Genomic DNA, 16639 nt, shown 5'->3' with positions numbered 1-16639 from the left:
TTAGCCATTGCCAAAAATTGATATTTATATGCAGAAATACTACTAATCATGTCACCTACATTTTTATTTTTTCCTTGTAATTCCAAATTCAGATCACTTAATTTACTGGTAAAATCTGCTAAAAAAAAAGTCAGATCACACAACCACTCCGTATCTTGTAGCTGCTGATAATCATCTCCCCTTTGATCAACAAATTTTTTAATTTCATTCGGCAAATTTCGAAATCTCTGTAGAATCTTACTCAGACTCAGCCACCTCACATCTATGTGTAATACCAGATCTGGTTCTTTTTCATAGTTGCATTTTGAAAAGTCTTCTTTGAAGAGATTGTCCTCTGGAATTCACGATTTTGAAAATGATGTGCATAACACTTTTAGTATTTAATCTTTTGCTGGCTAACACTTGTTGATGGATGAGACAGTGGAGGCTTGACGTAGCCCAGTGGTTAGGAGCGAGAGTGCATAGCACGCGTTCCTTGAGTGGACCGGGGTTCAAGCCCGTGACTACTAAATACGATAAATATTTGTATTGACGATTTATTGTCAACTCTACTGACTTGGTTGTCATGCCGGAGTATAAACAGAAAATTTATTTATTTTTATGTTTATACTCCGGCACGACAACCAACTCAAAAAATCTGGGAATTCATCGTCCTTTTGGCACAATGCGATGAATCCGTTAAGATACCCCGTCATTGCTTTAGCTCCATCTGTTGTTATTGATACAAGCTTAAACAGTGGTAATTTCAATTTTTTCAATAAAATGTTTGAATGAGTTAAAGATATCAATACCTCTAGTTCTTTCTTTTAACGAAACCATACCCAGCAGTTCTTCTCTAGTGGCAGAATCATCGAAAACCATGTGAATAAAAACTAACTGATCTGTATTACTGACATCTGTAGATTCATCCAGTTGTAAAGAAAAAGGACACACAATTAGGAATATCAGCATGCAATTGTTCTCTCACATTTTTACTCATTTTTTTCGATGCATCACATTACAGTATTTATTTGGAGATAATTGCAGATCTTGAAGAGCACTTTTAATTTCATTTTTATTGTTAAAATTTTCAAAAAGAGAATCTGTTATTTCTAAAAATGAATCTTTGATGAATTGACCATCAGAAAATGATTTGCATTTTTTTACAAGAAGATGACTCACTTTAAATGATGCTACAATTACTGCTTTAGATTGTAAATTAGGTGTCATGAAGAAATTTTGCTGCGTGAATAATCTGGATTGAAGTTCTAATTTATTTTCTAAATTTCTTTTTTTGGGTAGAGCCACGGAAGCATTGCAAATCAAACAGCAACATTTTTCTTTCACCATTACAAAAAAGTATTCTAGTTCCCACTCTTGATGAAAATGATGTTTTACTCTTTGGCAGTACTTATATGTTAATTTAATACCTTTTGATTTTAAATCAAAAGGTATTAAATTAACATTAAGTACTGTCCAGTTATTAAAACAGCAAAAGCAATGCTTACCGACTTAACTTTACACTTTAAGTTGAGCGGAATGGAAAAATATTTTGTCTGAACAGCTAATGTAGGATAATTGATGAAGTTGTTTCCAAAATAACCGGACAAACACACCACCGTTTATTGCTCTGTTTGGTTATATCATTATAAGAATCAGTTTTGAATGCCTTTGTGATATTTCTCTAAAGTTGTTTCTGGAAGTCATGACCATAAAACAATAAAAACAATTTGCACTTTCCGGTTTATTGGGTTTTTCTGTAAGTGCAATCTAATTATAAACGGATAGTAAACTCAATCTTATTGCATTTGCAATAATACCGACAGCTGGAAATTTTCAAAATCTGCTCTTCATTCCTATTTTTGAAGCTTCGTAAAAAAAAAAAAAAAAAAAAATAGCACACAGGTAGCGAAACCCGCTGCGCAATATAAAATTTTGGTAGTATACCTGACCGCACAAATCGAGGGATGACTGTATATTTAAAATCCGTCGTGATCGACCGAAATTAAAGCCACGATCGACTGGTAGATCGTGATAGACTCGTTGGCCACCTCTGCTATAGACAAATCCTTCACTACACCTGTGTCTGACTACAAGTACATTATAAAGGAACAATGGCAACATATCTGACAGAATCAATAAGCTACTTGGCATAAGGAAGGATCTAAAACCATGGAGATCTAGTATATGTGAGAACCAACATGAAGTTGTATTAGCCAGATTACGAATAGGCCTCGTGCACCTGACACATCTTTATTTGCTTTCGGTCACTGACCCACCACTGTGTACAAACTGCAACACTCAGCTCAATGTTAATCATGTACTCATTGATTGTCCCAAATACAATAGTGACCGACAAGCTATATTTATCTCTTTCCTGGACTGACATTCCTTTCAGTATTACTGACCTCCTGGCAGATATGCCACACGTGGCCAAAATTTTTTTTTCATTCCTTAAACAGGCACAACGCAGTATGAACTTAAACAACATTTATGTACATAAACTATGTATTTAACATCACCATAGTTAGCCACATTATGGCCTTGCTGTCCTTTTGCTGTAAAGCCCTTAAACAAACAAACAACAGCATGAGGGGGGGGCATAAATTTAAGTTGAAGAAGGATGTTTGCAGGATAGATGTGTGGAAGTTTGCTTTCAGCCAATGAGTGGCTGATTGTTGGACATGTTTCCATCTGTTGTGGAAGTGGATGGGTTGAATAAATTCAAGGAAGAACTAGACAAATTCTTGGAAGGTACTAATTGGTGAACAGTGTAACTTTATTTTTCTGACTGATATAAGCTTGCTTTCCTGCATCATTTGCCATTGCTGCTACTGCTACTACTACTACTCCCAATATGGATGGATTTCAATGAAAATTTATACTTGGGGCTTTAGATTTATCAAGCTATCCTAAATTTCATTACAATTGGACTGAAAGAAATCGGCAACCTCCCCCCCATAAAATGTAGAGTTATTTGCTTACATAAATGAAAGCATTTCAAATATTTGTCATTATGTAACAAGGAATTGTTTCAATTTGACAGCTCCCCCCCCCACAAAAATGTGTTATTTCTGGATGTTTGCGCATTACTCAAGAAGGAAAAGTCGTGCTTTTTTTTTTTTTTATATCCTCTCCTTTTTCCCATTATTATATGGGGTCAGCATTTTTGTTTTGGCATGCAATTATTACGGCCGGATGCCCTTCCTGAAGCCAACCCTCACCCTTTATCTGGGCTGGGAATATGCGGTGGTCATTCAGTGACCTGCCGCATGCTCCGTATTTGGTGGGTGCGGGCTCGAACCCCGGTCTAATCAAGAAGCGTGTGCTATGCACTACTGCTCCTGCCCACATGGCTACGGAGGCACCCCAAGAAAGAAAAAGTCTGATCTACACCAAATTTTTCATTGGTCCATGGAAAGCATTTAGGACTAATTACAATTGTATAATGCTAAGTAGTGACCTAGCAGTTCCCTTAATAATGTTTCCAGTAAAAATTTTGCAAGGAGTTTAACAAGCATTTTACAAAACATTTGACCAAGGTTGTTTTTTTTTTTTTTTTTTTTAACTCCAAAATAATTTAGAAATGATTCAATATAACTAGCACTCCTCAAATATTATTAGCTATGCCAGGAATTTTTAGCTACCAATGAAACATATTGAAATAATACCTGAATAATTTTTTTTTTTATTTTTTATTTTTATTATACAATCATCAGTTGATCTGATCCGTGCTGTGGAAGCCTTTTTAAAATTGCCATAAGTGTAAAGAAGTTTTTTTTTTTCTTTAGCCATTAAAAGGTTGAAAAACACTATGCTAGTTAAGTTAAACAATGCTTAGCCATGTTATAAACACTCATTTTTTTTACTGATTAGTAAAATTAGTACAGTATTAGTGAATATATATTCTTTCATGAGTATTGTTTCATCCTGGGTAAATCTGGAAATTTCTTTTCAGATGAAGTAGACTCTTTGCTTAATGAAAGAAAGGAAAATGAACATGAAGCTAGTCGTAGGTTAAAAACTGAATTTTTAGTTGAATTTGATGGAGTAAGTACTGTAGTTGTTGTACTTAGTTCTTTTGGGTGTCACAATATATTGTAATTGGGTTTTTGTTGCCAACAATTTTTTTTATATTTAAATGAAGTGTAATTTTATTTTCTTGACTTCCAAAATTAAAATCATTCATGACAGTAATGGCTGCTACATACCTTCCGGTATGCCTGCACAGGTCTACCAGAACTTGTAGATGCTAAAACAGTTATTTTGACCTGCACAGGCAACAGGAGGAAATATGAAAAAATCATTCGATTTGCCTGAACCGGAGTGGACTGTGCAGGAAAACCGGAGCGTGTGTAGTGATGTGGCAGGCGCACTGCCAGATTCAGGGATTTCCTTATTTGACTGTCATTAATAATTACATCAATTCTATGAAAAAAATTCACTGTTAATTTTGTTGCTGATTAATAAAAAAATTTGCCTGAATTAGAAGTAAATATTAACTTTTAATATCAGAGTGTCAATAAATGTAATTTATAATAACAGCGATAATAAAATTCATTACTATATTAATTTTAATAAATCTGGGGGATTTTCTGAGAATTTAGCTTTTAAATAATTCTTCTGTAGAACTGTATATAGAGCATCACATATTTCAGGTATAATGTAGCTGAGAGCCTGAGGTGATATTATTGTCAACTTTAAGATCTTCGTAACTTCTTCCAGTTGCAAGAAATCTCAGAGTTGCAGTTAATCTCTCATGCGCTGAAATGACAGTCCTCATAATGGTATCGTTTTTTTAATTACTGGAGCAACTAATGAAAGAAGCTGTAACTAAGTTTCTTCATTCATCTGCAAATAATTATGCCAATCTTTAGGGGCCAACTGTAATTCACTTAACAAGTTCACATGTGAACAAACTTATTTTTTTCAACCATTCTTTGCACCATATATTATGTTATTTTACGTTTAAAACACTTTGTTGCAAATAATAAGCCAACTATTGCTAAAACGTCATCTGTTGATGCCATGGTCAACCGACTGAATGAATGGTGACAGGTTTACCAGAGCATGTGGATGACTATGGGTGTCTGGTAGACCTGTACCAGCATATGGGCATCTGGTAGGCATACATGACAAGTTTACCTGAAGGTGTGTAGCAGCCATAAGGTTCAAATCCCATCAGAACTTGGAAGGAATAAAGTTTTCAGCCTACGTTCTGCCCACAAACACATTTGTACAGATAGAATACATGATAAAGACCATATGCATGCACGCACAGACAGACAGTGAGGGGAAACTCATATATACTTATAGTTCACATTACCATAGCTTTTATTGCAGTAAATAAAGATAAAATTGTAAAAAATATATTTAAATTGTAATTTTTGGATAAAACATTCTGGGGATATATGTATCTTTTATTTATATGCTTGTTTTATAATTTGTGTACTGATAAAGTGCAGGAGTTGCAAAACATTATTATTATTATTATTAATATCCATATGATGCAAGGAAGCCTGAGGCTTATGCTGCACCAGGAAAAAAAAAAAAAAAAAAAAAAGTTCCCGAGTAACCCTGAGAGAGAGAGAGAGAGAGAGAGAGAGAGAGAGAGAGAGAGAGTCAAAAGTAGAAGGGAATCACCAAGAAAGAGAAGAATGATGATATCCAGCTCAGGACCCTGGGTGTGCCAAGCCCATACTCACCAGATGTGAGCCCCCGGGGTTAATTAATGATGTGAATGAAAACTATTTTCAGAGCAGAGAATGATCTTGGAAATATTCTGCAAAAGGTTATTCCTTAGCCATCATTACACCTTATTATCAGAATGAAATACTCTTCTTTAAAAAATATATATATATTTGGGTAACAATAATTCACAGAATAACATTCCATTTGTACCAAACTCAAAGTAGTGGAGAATGTCTGTGGAGAGGGTACAGTTCAACATGAAGTTCTCTGAGCTGTGCATTCAGGCTGCTAGGACAGCTCATGGAATTCTGACAGCAGAGATAAGGAGTTTATTATCCTGTTGCATAAGGCAATGGTTAGGTCCCATTTTGAATACTGCATATAGGCATCAGTGCCTAATTATTTTAGGGAGGAGGTAGGTTTGTTTGAACAAAGTTATTTGTGAGGAATTTTTGACGAAAATACTTGCCTATCTTGTGACTGGCTGCATAGATAGAGCTAGTAAGTTTATATTTATTTAATATGAATGTTGTGTTATAGTTAGCAGTCTGGCTGTTTAGCTAATGGGAGGCAAAGTTAGGAAGGTAATTAGGATTGAAATAGACACTCCTGCCCTCATATTGCACTAATAGCTCAGTGTGTGCAAGAATTTTAGGGGTAGGAAAGTAAAAAAGTATATGACTGAAGAATATAAAGCTGGTGCTCAGATGATCTGGGAGTACAAGTTCCCGTCCATGTTAGTAACAGCCCTGGACATGGTAGGTTTCTGCATTTCAAAGTGGGTGTCTGTATCTCTACAGTAATCATATGTTTATAATTAATGTATACTCTTATACTTAAATTAAAACTTTTTTTTTTTTTTTTTTTATTTAAAATTAGTGGATAATTGGCTGATATATGTGAAACGGTATATCTTTAGGATGCCACACCACCGTTTCACTATCTCAGCAAATGGTGTCGAAATAGTCCATATACAGTCGGTCCTCGTATAACACATGTTTACACTACACGAATTTGATCATACACGATTTATAAATAGGGGAACGATATCTTATATAACACGAACCGAATTCGCTTATGCACGATTCGCCTTTGTGTTTACAAGAAATGGCAGTTGAACGCAGAATCACCCCAACTGAATGCAACACGATAGGAATGAAGAGAAGATTCTGAAAATGTATTTGTTTTTTATATCAGTGAAGGGGAAACACATTTCACCATAATAACGTAAAAACCAACACAATTCCAGCTATCAGTATAATCGCAAATGCAATTAGATCGAGTTTACTACCAGTTTATAACAGATTCCACTTGCAGAAACACAACTGGAAATTGTTTTTATTGTTTTATGGTAGTAACCCCTAGAAATGTGCTTTAGTAAAATGTGAGGTGTTAATAGTGTATCTCTGCCTTTACGGTGTTGTTTATTCAGTTGCTAAACGCGCGCAGCTTTCTTTATGTGTGTATCAAGGTTTTGTAATTGTGCTTTATTCCCTAAAAATGAGTAAAACACTTAAAAGGTGTGAAAAGGAAGCGTCCTGGTAAAGACACTACAGATTCAGAGAGAAAAGGAAAAGCAATATCGTTTATGAGGCGGACTGGGTCAAAAATTCTTACCTGGGAAAATTTATAGTGGCCTCATACTATGTATGGTTTATGGCCAAAATCACACCGGCCTCCGGCCCACCGGGGTTTCCCTGGTAAGGCTTATGGCCAGTCCGCCTCTGTCGATAGAGAAAAAATATGAAATTGTGAAATGCTTTGAGTTAAATGAAAGACCATGTGATATTGCACATGCTACAGACCTAAATGAGGCAATGCCGAGAATTACAAAGAATGCAGAGGAAATAAAAACAACTTTCATAACAGGAACAACTCAAAGTATAATTAAAATCCATTAGATCGAGACACAAAGAATTGGAAGAGATGGAATGGCTGTCATCTGTTTGGATAGAAAATCAAACAAAAAACAAGTTTGCTTACAATAGAAGCAAAAGCATTAGCAATATTTTATTACGTATCCTAATAAAATACGTAAGTATTTTATTACAATTATTTATTGTGTTTGGTAATGTTTTGGTTACAAATGCGTGTTCAATCTTGGGTGGTCAGCACCTAACCCTATTTTTCCCATAGATAGAGCCTGTTGTTTATATTGCACGATTTTGCATTGCAAGAGTTTCTAGGAACACAACTATCGTGCTATACGAGGACGGACTGTATATTCAGCTTTTAACGTTTCAATAGTTTCCTATATATATATATATATATATATATATATATACACACATATACAGGGTGTCTCAAAAATATTGGTAGAAACGTTTAGAGGAGGTAAGTAACATCTAAAGGAATGTGAATTGCATAGGAACCCATAACCGGAAACGTCACGGGAAAGTAGTAGCGGAGGCACAAGACAGTAATTAGTGGCAAACATTTATTTGACATAATATTAACAATGGAGTACGAGATCGATTCATTTCATGATGTTACAACAGATGCTCGAAGGTTCCACCATGAGACGCAATGCATGCGTGACACCGACGCAGCATGGATTGGTAGACACGGTCGAACACATCTGGAGTTTCTTTGACAGTAGCAGCAGCGCAAATGAGTCTCGCCACGAGATCCATTTCCATCTCCACAGGCGATTCGTACACGATAGATTTGAGGGCCACCCCCACAGAAATCAAGGCTCGATAAATCAGGTGAGTGTGGGGGCCAGGCAACGGATCCACCACAGCCAATCCATCGACGCCCAAAACGCCTGTTCAAATGGTCACAAACACACCTTCCATAATGGGCAGGCGTCCCGTCATGTTGAAACCAAATGTTGCATCTCACATTTGCTGGAACATCGTCAAGTAACTCTGGTAGAACTTGTTCAAGAAAGATCCGATATTTAGCGGAGTTCATGCGGGATGGTAACAGGTATGAGCCAACTAAGCAGTCACCGACCATACCTGCCCACACATTTATTGCGAAGTGATGTTGTGCTGCATGGGGGCGCACACCATGTGGGCCCTCTGCTAATCCATACACTAGGTTCATGTCTGCCAGCTCACAGCTCATATATCGATGCATGCTCTTCATGCGGTGACTATTGCTTGAATGAGTAAACCAGAAATTTTCCCCTCTCGCGAACTGATGAACAGTGCCATGTACAGACTTACGGTGACGTTTCCCGTTATGGGTTCCTATACGATTCACATTCCTTTAGATGTTACCTACCTCCCCTAAATGTTTGTACCAATATTTTTGAGACACCCTGTATATATATATATGTATGTATGTATATAATTTTTTTTTTTTTATAGTGAGAGGCTAAAAAATTAAAATGAAAAGGATTTATTTAACGTACAGAAAATTGGCATCTACATTAAGTTACCTTTACTTTGAAGATGTTAATAATAAAATTACAAATGCTGGTAGGGTAGTTTAAAATTACTTATTGGCAGAAAAAAAAAAAAAAAAAAAAAACTTCGGTTGCTGCAAGGACTTGCCATACTATATTCAGCATAATAAAACGATGCAGGGAAACAAGCTTGTATAGCATCAGCCAAAAAAAAAAAAAAAAAAAAACACTTTGTTTATCCCTAACTTCTAAATTTATTCAAACCACCCATTTACTTTCCAGCTGAAGGCAAATTCCTGAAAATCTTTCTTAATGAACTAATAAACTATCTTTTTCCAATTTAAATTTGTCCCTTTGTATGTGTCATCTGAGAAAGAATAAAAATACCAGTGGCATTTAGTTTAAACCTATTTAAAGCATTAAACATTTCACTCAGGTCTCCTTGCAGATGCCTACTTCCCAGACCGCAATTTATAGAACTCAAGTCTTTCTTGATAGGAGCCGTTTTGTACACCTGACTAACTTTGCTCAAACAAACCTATCTCCTCTCTAAAATAATTAGGCACTGATCCCTAATTATTTTAGGGAGGAGGTAGTATTCAAAATGTGACCTAACCATTGTCTTATGCAACAGGATAATAAACTCCTTATCTCTGCTGTCAGAATTCCATGAGCTGTCCTAGCAGCCTGAATGCACAGCTCAAAGAAGTTCATGTTGAACTGTACCCTCTCCACATAGACATTCTCCACTACTTTGAGTTTGGTACAAATGGAATGTTATTCTGTGAATTATTGTTACCCAAATGAAGTACTACAGTGAAACTTCCCTTTAACGGACAGCCATGGGGAACGAAAATGTGTCCATTAGAGAGAAGTGTCAACTAACAAGAAGTCTGAGGGATAAAAAAAAGAAAGAAAGAAAAATCATTAAACGTTTAATGTAAAATTAAATTAAAATATATACAGATTTTGAACAATATTTTTGTAAATAATATACAGTTACATACATAAGAGATAAAGAAAAATCGTTAAACGTTTAATGTAAAATGAAATTAAATTTTTTACAGATTTTGCACAATATTTTTGTAAATAATATACATACAATTGTGCTATGCATATTATGACTTTATCTTAAGAAAAATACATACAGTAATCACTTATTTTCTTCTGCACCTTCTTCCGGCTGATAATTTTATTTTCAACATTTGTTTGGAGTGAAGAAACCATCAAAAGTTCTTCAGTATCTTCTTCAGAGGCAAAAAACATTTTTAAACGATTGATTTGTATGAGCGCTTCTATTTTCATCGGTGGTTCGTAGTTAATACGTTCTTCGATAGAATGACCTCCTTCCATTTCTTCATCCTCATGAGGAACTTCTTGAAAAATATCAATGATAATGTCGTTGATATCTATAGCACCATCTTCTGTAGTGAGGTTAGTCTGTATCTTTGTAGCCAGGGTCACTTGTAGCTGAAGTATCATACATTATCAATAGATGTTGAAGTTCTTGTTCTTCTTGGTGCTCCACATTGCTGTTCACAACTTCAATTTTTGCGTTTGAGAAGCCAGACTTTACAAAGTTCATGACAGTTTGTTTTCTAATTGCGTTTACTGAAGAGGAAATCCATTGAATCAGCATCTAGGATGCTGATTTTCTTTGCAAGGTCACTTGCACTTGTTACATCGTTCATGTTTGCAATGAGATGTCTTAAAACACGTAGTGAAGTTTAAAATTTTTTATTATCCCTTGATCCAAGGGCTGACACTCTGCAGATATGTTTGGTGGCAGAAAAACGATTTGAATGATACAATTCAATGTGCGGGTGAGATGCAGCATTATCCATGAAAAGAATAATTTTTCTGTTTTGACGAATCATGTTTTGGTTAAAGTGATTTATCCATTCGCTCATAATACCTCGTGTCATCCATGCTTTTTTATTAGACTTCCAGTCAACATTCAAAAGATTCAACTTTATGCCCTTGAAACAACGAGGATTTTGTGGTTTTCCTATAACAAGAGGTTGTTCAAAGTCTCCCGGCATATTTGTACACAATAGTACAGTCAAGCGTTCCTTAGAAATTTTGCCCTGGAACGAAAAGTGGCACTTTTCGTTTTTTAGACTCATTGTTTTTTCAGGAAGAGTTTTAAAAAACAACCCAACCCTGTTTCGTCACAGTTGTAAATATCCTTAGCTTCAAAATCGCGACATAAATCTTCCAATTTGACGGTCCACTCTGTTACAACCCCAGTATCAACAGATCCACCTTCACCACTTACGGTTTTCCAAGAAATTTTATGCCAAGTTTTGAACTTGTCTAGCCATCCCACAGAAGCTTTGAACTCATTTACTCCCATAGATTTCGCAACCTCCAAAGCCTTTTCCCTAATAATAGGCCCATTATGGGAATTTTTTTAGCACGTGCGCGACAAAACCACTCATACGTAACATTGTCAATTTGAAGTCCAACAGTTTTCGGGAATGATTTTTGAACCTGATCATTTACGTGTTGCCAAAATTGTTTGAGCAGTTCATTTTTTTTCTTTAGGATGTCGCTTACCTGCGTCTTCCTGATTTTGAATTTTGCAGTGAGATTGTGAACACTTTTTTGCAGATCATACGCATTAATGAGTTCGACTTTATCTTTTAAAGTTAAATGTTTACGAGAAGACATTGTGCACTTCACACGACACTGAACAAAACTGAAAAGACGAAAGGCAGACCATATTCCCCACCCCCGTGCCAACAACGAATTCATCAGAAGTTTTACACGTGCCTTAAAATTCTTGAAAAAGGGTTTAGAACCGCGACGTAAACCTTGATAAATTTCAGAGAATCGGAAATAGAAAATAAACACACGATTGAGGCAATACGTGGAAGAAAAGTTCCTAGAAAAAGGGCCGTAAGCTCGCCCGCTGTCTGTTATGGGGAGATCAAATTAAGTGATAATCTAAACGAAGCAGTGCAGATTGCCTGTCCACGTCCGTTACAGAGAATGTCCACTAGACAGAAGCTGCAAACACGTTAAAACCAATGGAGGTGAGTTGGGGAATTTGAAAATCTCTGTTGTAGAGAGATGTCTGTTAACGAGAGGTGTCCGTTAGGAGAAGTTTCACTGTATACATTTATTATTGTTAAACCTCCAATCAATTTTTCAGCACACCCTGATTACTAACTATTGTTAATCTGCTGCCTACCTTTTGAAACATAAGCAAACTTAGACATTAAACATGTGCCTATATTAATGTTATTAATAACAGTAAGGACAGAACCCTATGTGATGCCATCATAACATAATTCTGCGAGGAGCAGTCACCATTAATAACTGTTGTCTCTTACAACTCAACCATATCTTTATCCATGGCAGAAACTTGTTCCCAGTACCATGTTACTCTAATTTGTACAGTTGATTTTTGTGCAGAATGGTATCAAAAGCTTTAATTAAATTTAACTAATATGATGGGTTTTTTTTTTTCCCTTTTTTTTTTTTCTTCCATCTACACTGTGCTGCCTCTTTATTAGGTACACCTACCTTGTAGCGTGTTCAGCCTCCTTTAGCCTTCAAAACAGCCTGAATTTGTCTCGGCATGGATTAAACAAGATGCTGAAAATGTTGTGCAGGACTCATGTCTGCATGGAGTACCATGCAGACATGAGTTTGTTGCGCAGTTCCTTGAGGTTCGACAGAGATGTAGGCCTGCAGCAAATAAGGGCGCCTCCGTAGCCAGGTGGGCAGGAGCAGCAGTGCATAGCACACGCTTCTTGATTAGACTAGGGTTCGAGCCCGTGACTACCAAATACGGAGGATGCAGAAAGGTCAGGGAATGACCACCACATGTCCCCGGGAGCAATATGGCCTTAGTTGCTAATGCTCCTAAAAACCAAATAACAACAATAACAGCCTGCAGCAAATAGCCCTTTCCAGCTCATCCCAAAGATGTTCAATAGGATTGAGATCCATGGACTGAGCGGGCCACTGCAGCAAAGAAAAGTCATTGTCATGTTTCTGGAACCATTCCATAGTGATTCGGGCATTGCACCGGTGCATTATCCTGCTGGAAGTAACCATCTGACTGAGGATAAACTGTCAACATGCACGGATGCACTTGGTCAGTAACAATGTGGAATTCAGGCATTAATCTATGGGTATCAATGGACCCAACGTGTGCCAAGAAAACATTCCCCACAGGATAACACTGCCCCCACCACCTTGCATAGTAATTGTCAGACACGACAGGTCAATGGATTCATGTTGTTTAAGCCAAATTCTGAGCCTTCCATCAACATGATGTACCAGGAACATCGACTCGTCACACCAAGCAACTGTTTTCCAATCCTTGATTGTCCTGTGCTGGTTTTGCTGTGCCCACAGGAGGTGTGCTCTCTTGTTCTTCATTGATAATAAAGGTATGTGATGTGGCTGTCGGCTGTTGTAGCCCATTAGTGACAAAGTGCGACTAGTGGTCTGTTGCAATATTTTGTTCTGCGCACCAAGGTTGTATTCTGATGTGATGTGTGACATTGTGGCCCGTTTGTTTGCTTGCACAATTCTAACCATCCTCCTCTGACCTCTCTCATCAACAAGAGATTTTCTTCCACAGGAGTGCCGTTGAGAGGATGTTTTCTGTTCATTGCACCATTCTCGATACACCCTAGAAACCGCGGTGCATGAAAAGTTCAAGAGAACTTGCATTTCAGAGATGCATTGTCTAGCCTGTCTTGCACCTACTACCATGCCACATTCGAAGTCCATTAGATCACTCCTTTTCCCCATTCTTGCTACACTTAACTGATACTAGAAAGGTTGTTCTGCTGCAATTAGCATTAGCATTAGTAGAGGCATATGATGCAAGAAAGCAAGCTTATTCAGCATCAGCCAAAAAAAAAAAAAAAAAAACACCACTCCCATTTCACCCCTCCGTTCGTTTGAAATACCTGTCCAGTTGAGCTTTAAATTTGTTTAGGCTATCAACTTCAACAACAAGTGATGGAAGTCGGTTCCACCAACCAACCACCCGCTGGCCAAAGGCAAATTTCCGCACATCTATCCGACATCCGTCCTTCTTCAATTTGAATTTATGCCCTCTGAGGTGATTATTCTGAGCAAGATGAAGAATCCCATTGGCATTGAGCATGCTCAAACCATTCAAAGCCTTATACACCTCTATCAGATCACCTCGCCGGTGCCTAGTCTCCAGACTCTGTAATTTGCAAAACTTAAGCCTTTCTTCATAAGAGCAACCCTTTGTTCCATTCACTAATCTTGTTGCCCTTCTCTGTACCCATTCCAGCAGCTCTACATCCTTCTTGAAATGAGGCCTCCAGACCTGTATACAGTACTCAAGATGTGGCCTAACCATTGCCTTATACAAGGGAATAATCACCTCCTTATCCCTGCTAGAAAAATTCCTGTATATCATTGACAAGACACCATGAGCTGCTCTTGCAGCTCGTCTGCACTGCTCAATTACCCGCAGATCCTTTTCATTTTCCACCACAGTCAGTGTAGTACCGCAGAGTTGATACGTTGCTCTTGGGTTACTGTTTCCCATATGTAGTACTTTACATTTGTCAATGTTAAACTTCATTTGCCACTTCTCAGCCCATCTGTTCAACCTTTCCAGATCCTGTTGCAGCAGCATAGCGTCAGTAGTGTCCTTAACAACCCTGCCAACCTTTGTATCATCTGCAAACTTGGACATTAAATTTGATATCCCATCATCAATATCATTCATAAACACCGAAAACAACAACGGACCCAACACTGAACCCTGAGGAACTCCACTAATAACATTAGTCCACGTTGAGCAGTGTCCATTGATTACCACTCTCTGTTTTCTGCCACTCAACCATCCCCTTATCCATAGCAGCAATTTGCCTCCAATGCCACACTGCTCCAATTTGTGCAGCAGTCTTCCATGTGCAACAGTATCAAAAGCCTTTCTAAGTTCCAAATATATAATATCAAAGTTATTCCCTGCATCCAGTTCTTTTGTGACTACATCATAGTATCCAATCAAATTGGTCAGGCAAGACCTGCCCTTAACAAAACCATGCTGCATCTGAGCTATAACTGAATTCTTGTCTAGATGATCCTGCAGTGCTTCTTTAACTAGTGCCTCCATTAATTTACCTGGAACAGAAGTTAAACTAACAGGTCTATAATTACTTGTGTCAGCCTTTGATCCTCCTTTGTGAATTGGGGTTACATTTGCACATCTCCAGTCTATGGGTACCTCCCCTGAGTCCAAAGAAGCTCTCATAATTATGGCTAGGGGTTTGCTTACTTCCTTTGCTGCCTCCTTTAATATAACTGGATAGATCCCATCCACCCCAGGTGCCTTTTTTATGTTTATCCTCAATAATCTCTCCTCCACTTTCCTCTCAGTTATTACAAAATCATCCAGCTCACTGCTAATGTTTACTTTACCTACATCATTCTCCTTCCTGAATAACTCCTCATGCGTGAATGTAGATGCAAAATACTCGTTTAGATTGTTAGCCACCTGAGCAGGATCCTCAACTGTTGAACCATCAATATCCAGTGGACCAATCTGATTCATCCCTTTCCTTCTTGAGTTTAATTATATCCACAACTGTGGTCATGCGACTTGAACGTTGAGGGACAAACCATTTGTGTGCACAGCAGGGGTGTACCTAATGAAGTGGCAGCACAGTGTAGTTTCGGACTACCTCAGCTTATCAGTTGGTCACTTTCTCCTTAAACAAATCCATGTTGCAGTTGCCATATTATTTTTTTAAAGATAATCGGGAATTTTTTTTTTTTTTTCCTGGCACAGAAGTCAAGCTTGCAGGTCTGTATTATTCGATTCATGCTTTTGTAAATAGGTCTGTAGGTACATCCTTTGCATCCAAGGATACTCTCATTATTATAGCATAATAGCTGCCATTTATAAAGTAATCCCATCACAGTTTTGGTTACTTCTTATGCTGTTTCTTTTAATATAATTGGATAGATTTCATCAGCCACAAGTATCTCACTTATTTTTATCTTCAACTTTCTCTTATAGCTTCCTTTCATTTTTAAGATATTTAACTCAGAATTAATTTTAGCTGCACTTATCATATCATGTATGAATATAGATACAAAATACTTATTGAGTTTAAGCTATTCCTGAGTGGCACGATTGTAGGGAAACTGTTGTTTTGAAAACTTACGTTGGTATTATGTTTATTTCCAATTTGGAAATACAGATAACCCTCATATAACACTGTAGTTTGGTTCTACAAATTCTCGTGTAATGGGAAACCGTTTTATAACGGACTAAGAACCAGTACAAAAAAGGGGGGTTACGTTCCAAAAGCTAACAAAAATACACTTTTTTTTATATATATATATATATATATATATATATATATATATAACTATTGGAAACTTAATTTTTATAGTAATAATAACTACAGTAGAAAACTTTCTTCTTGCCCTAATGGTAGCCGAGCATTCTGGTCTCTTGTCAAAGCTATTGGCCGCAAATTTTGTCCATCTCTGCTCCCACCTCTGCCAAAACCAGATGGTTCTGTTCTCACTGCAGCCTAGGATAAAGCTGACCTGCTAGCATCCCATTTTTCTTCCAACTCATATATTAATGATCTT

The 16639-nt window shown here is 37.2% G+C and overlaps 1 protein-coding gene across 1 annotated transcript in view; it reads left to right on the top strand.

Moving 5' to 3' along the window:
- Positions 1–16639, top strand: part of spas (spastin) — a 280837-nt gene that overhangs the window by 206112 nt on the left and 58086 nt on the right. The window contains exon 11 of the mRNA XM_090386532.1: positions 3938–4029. Coding sequence (XP_090242658.1) covers positions 3938–4029 — 92 coding nt within the window. The remainder of the gene's footprint in view (positions 1–3937; positions 4030–16639) is intronic.

The sequence above is a fragment of the Mastigoproctus giganteus genome, chromosome 12 (genome assembly GCF_048544385.1).
Source record: "Mastigoproctus giganteus isolate SK-2022 chromosome 12, ASM4854438v1, whole genome shotgun sequence".
Classification (NCBI taxonomy): domain Eukaryota; kingdom Metazoa; phylum Arthropoda; class Arachnida; order Uropygi; family Thelyphonidae; genus Mastigoproctus; species Mastigoproctus giganteus.
The sequence above is the reverse complement of the archived record's forward strand: the minus strand, read 5'-3'. Positions and strand labels throughout refer to the sequence as shown.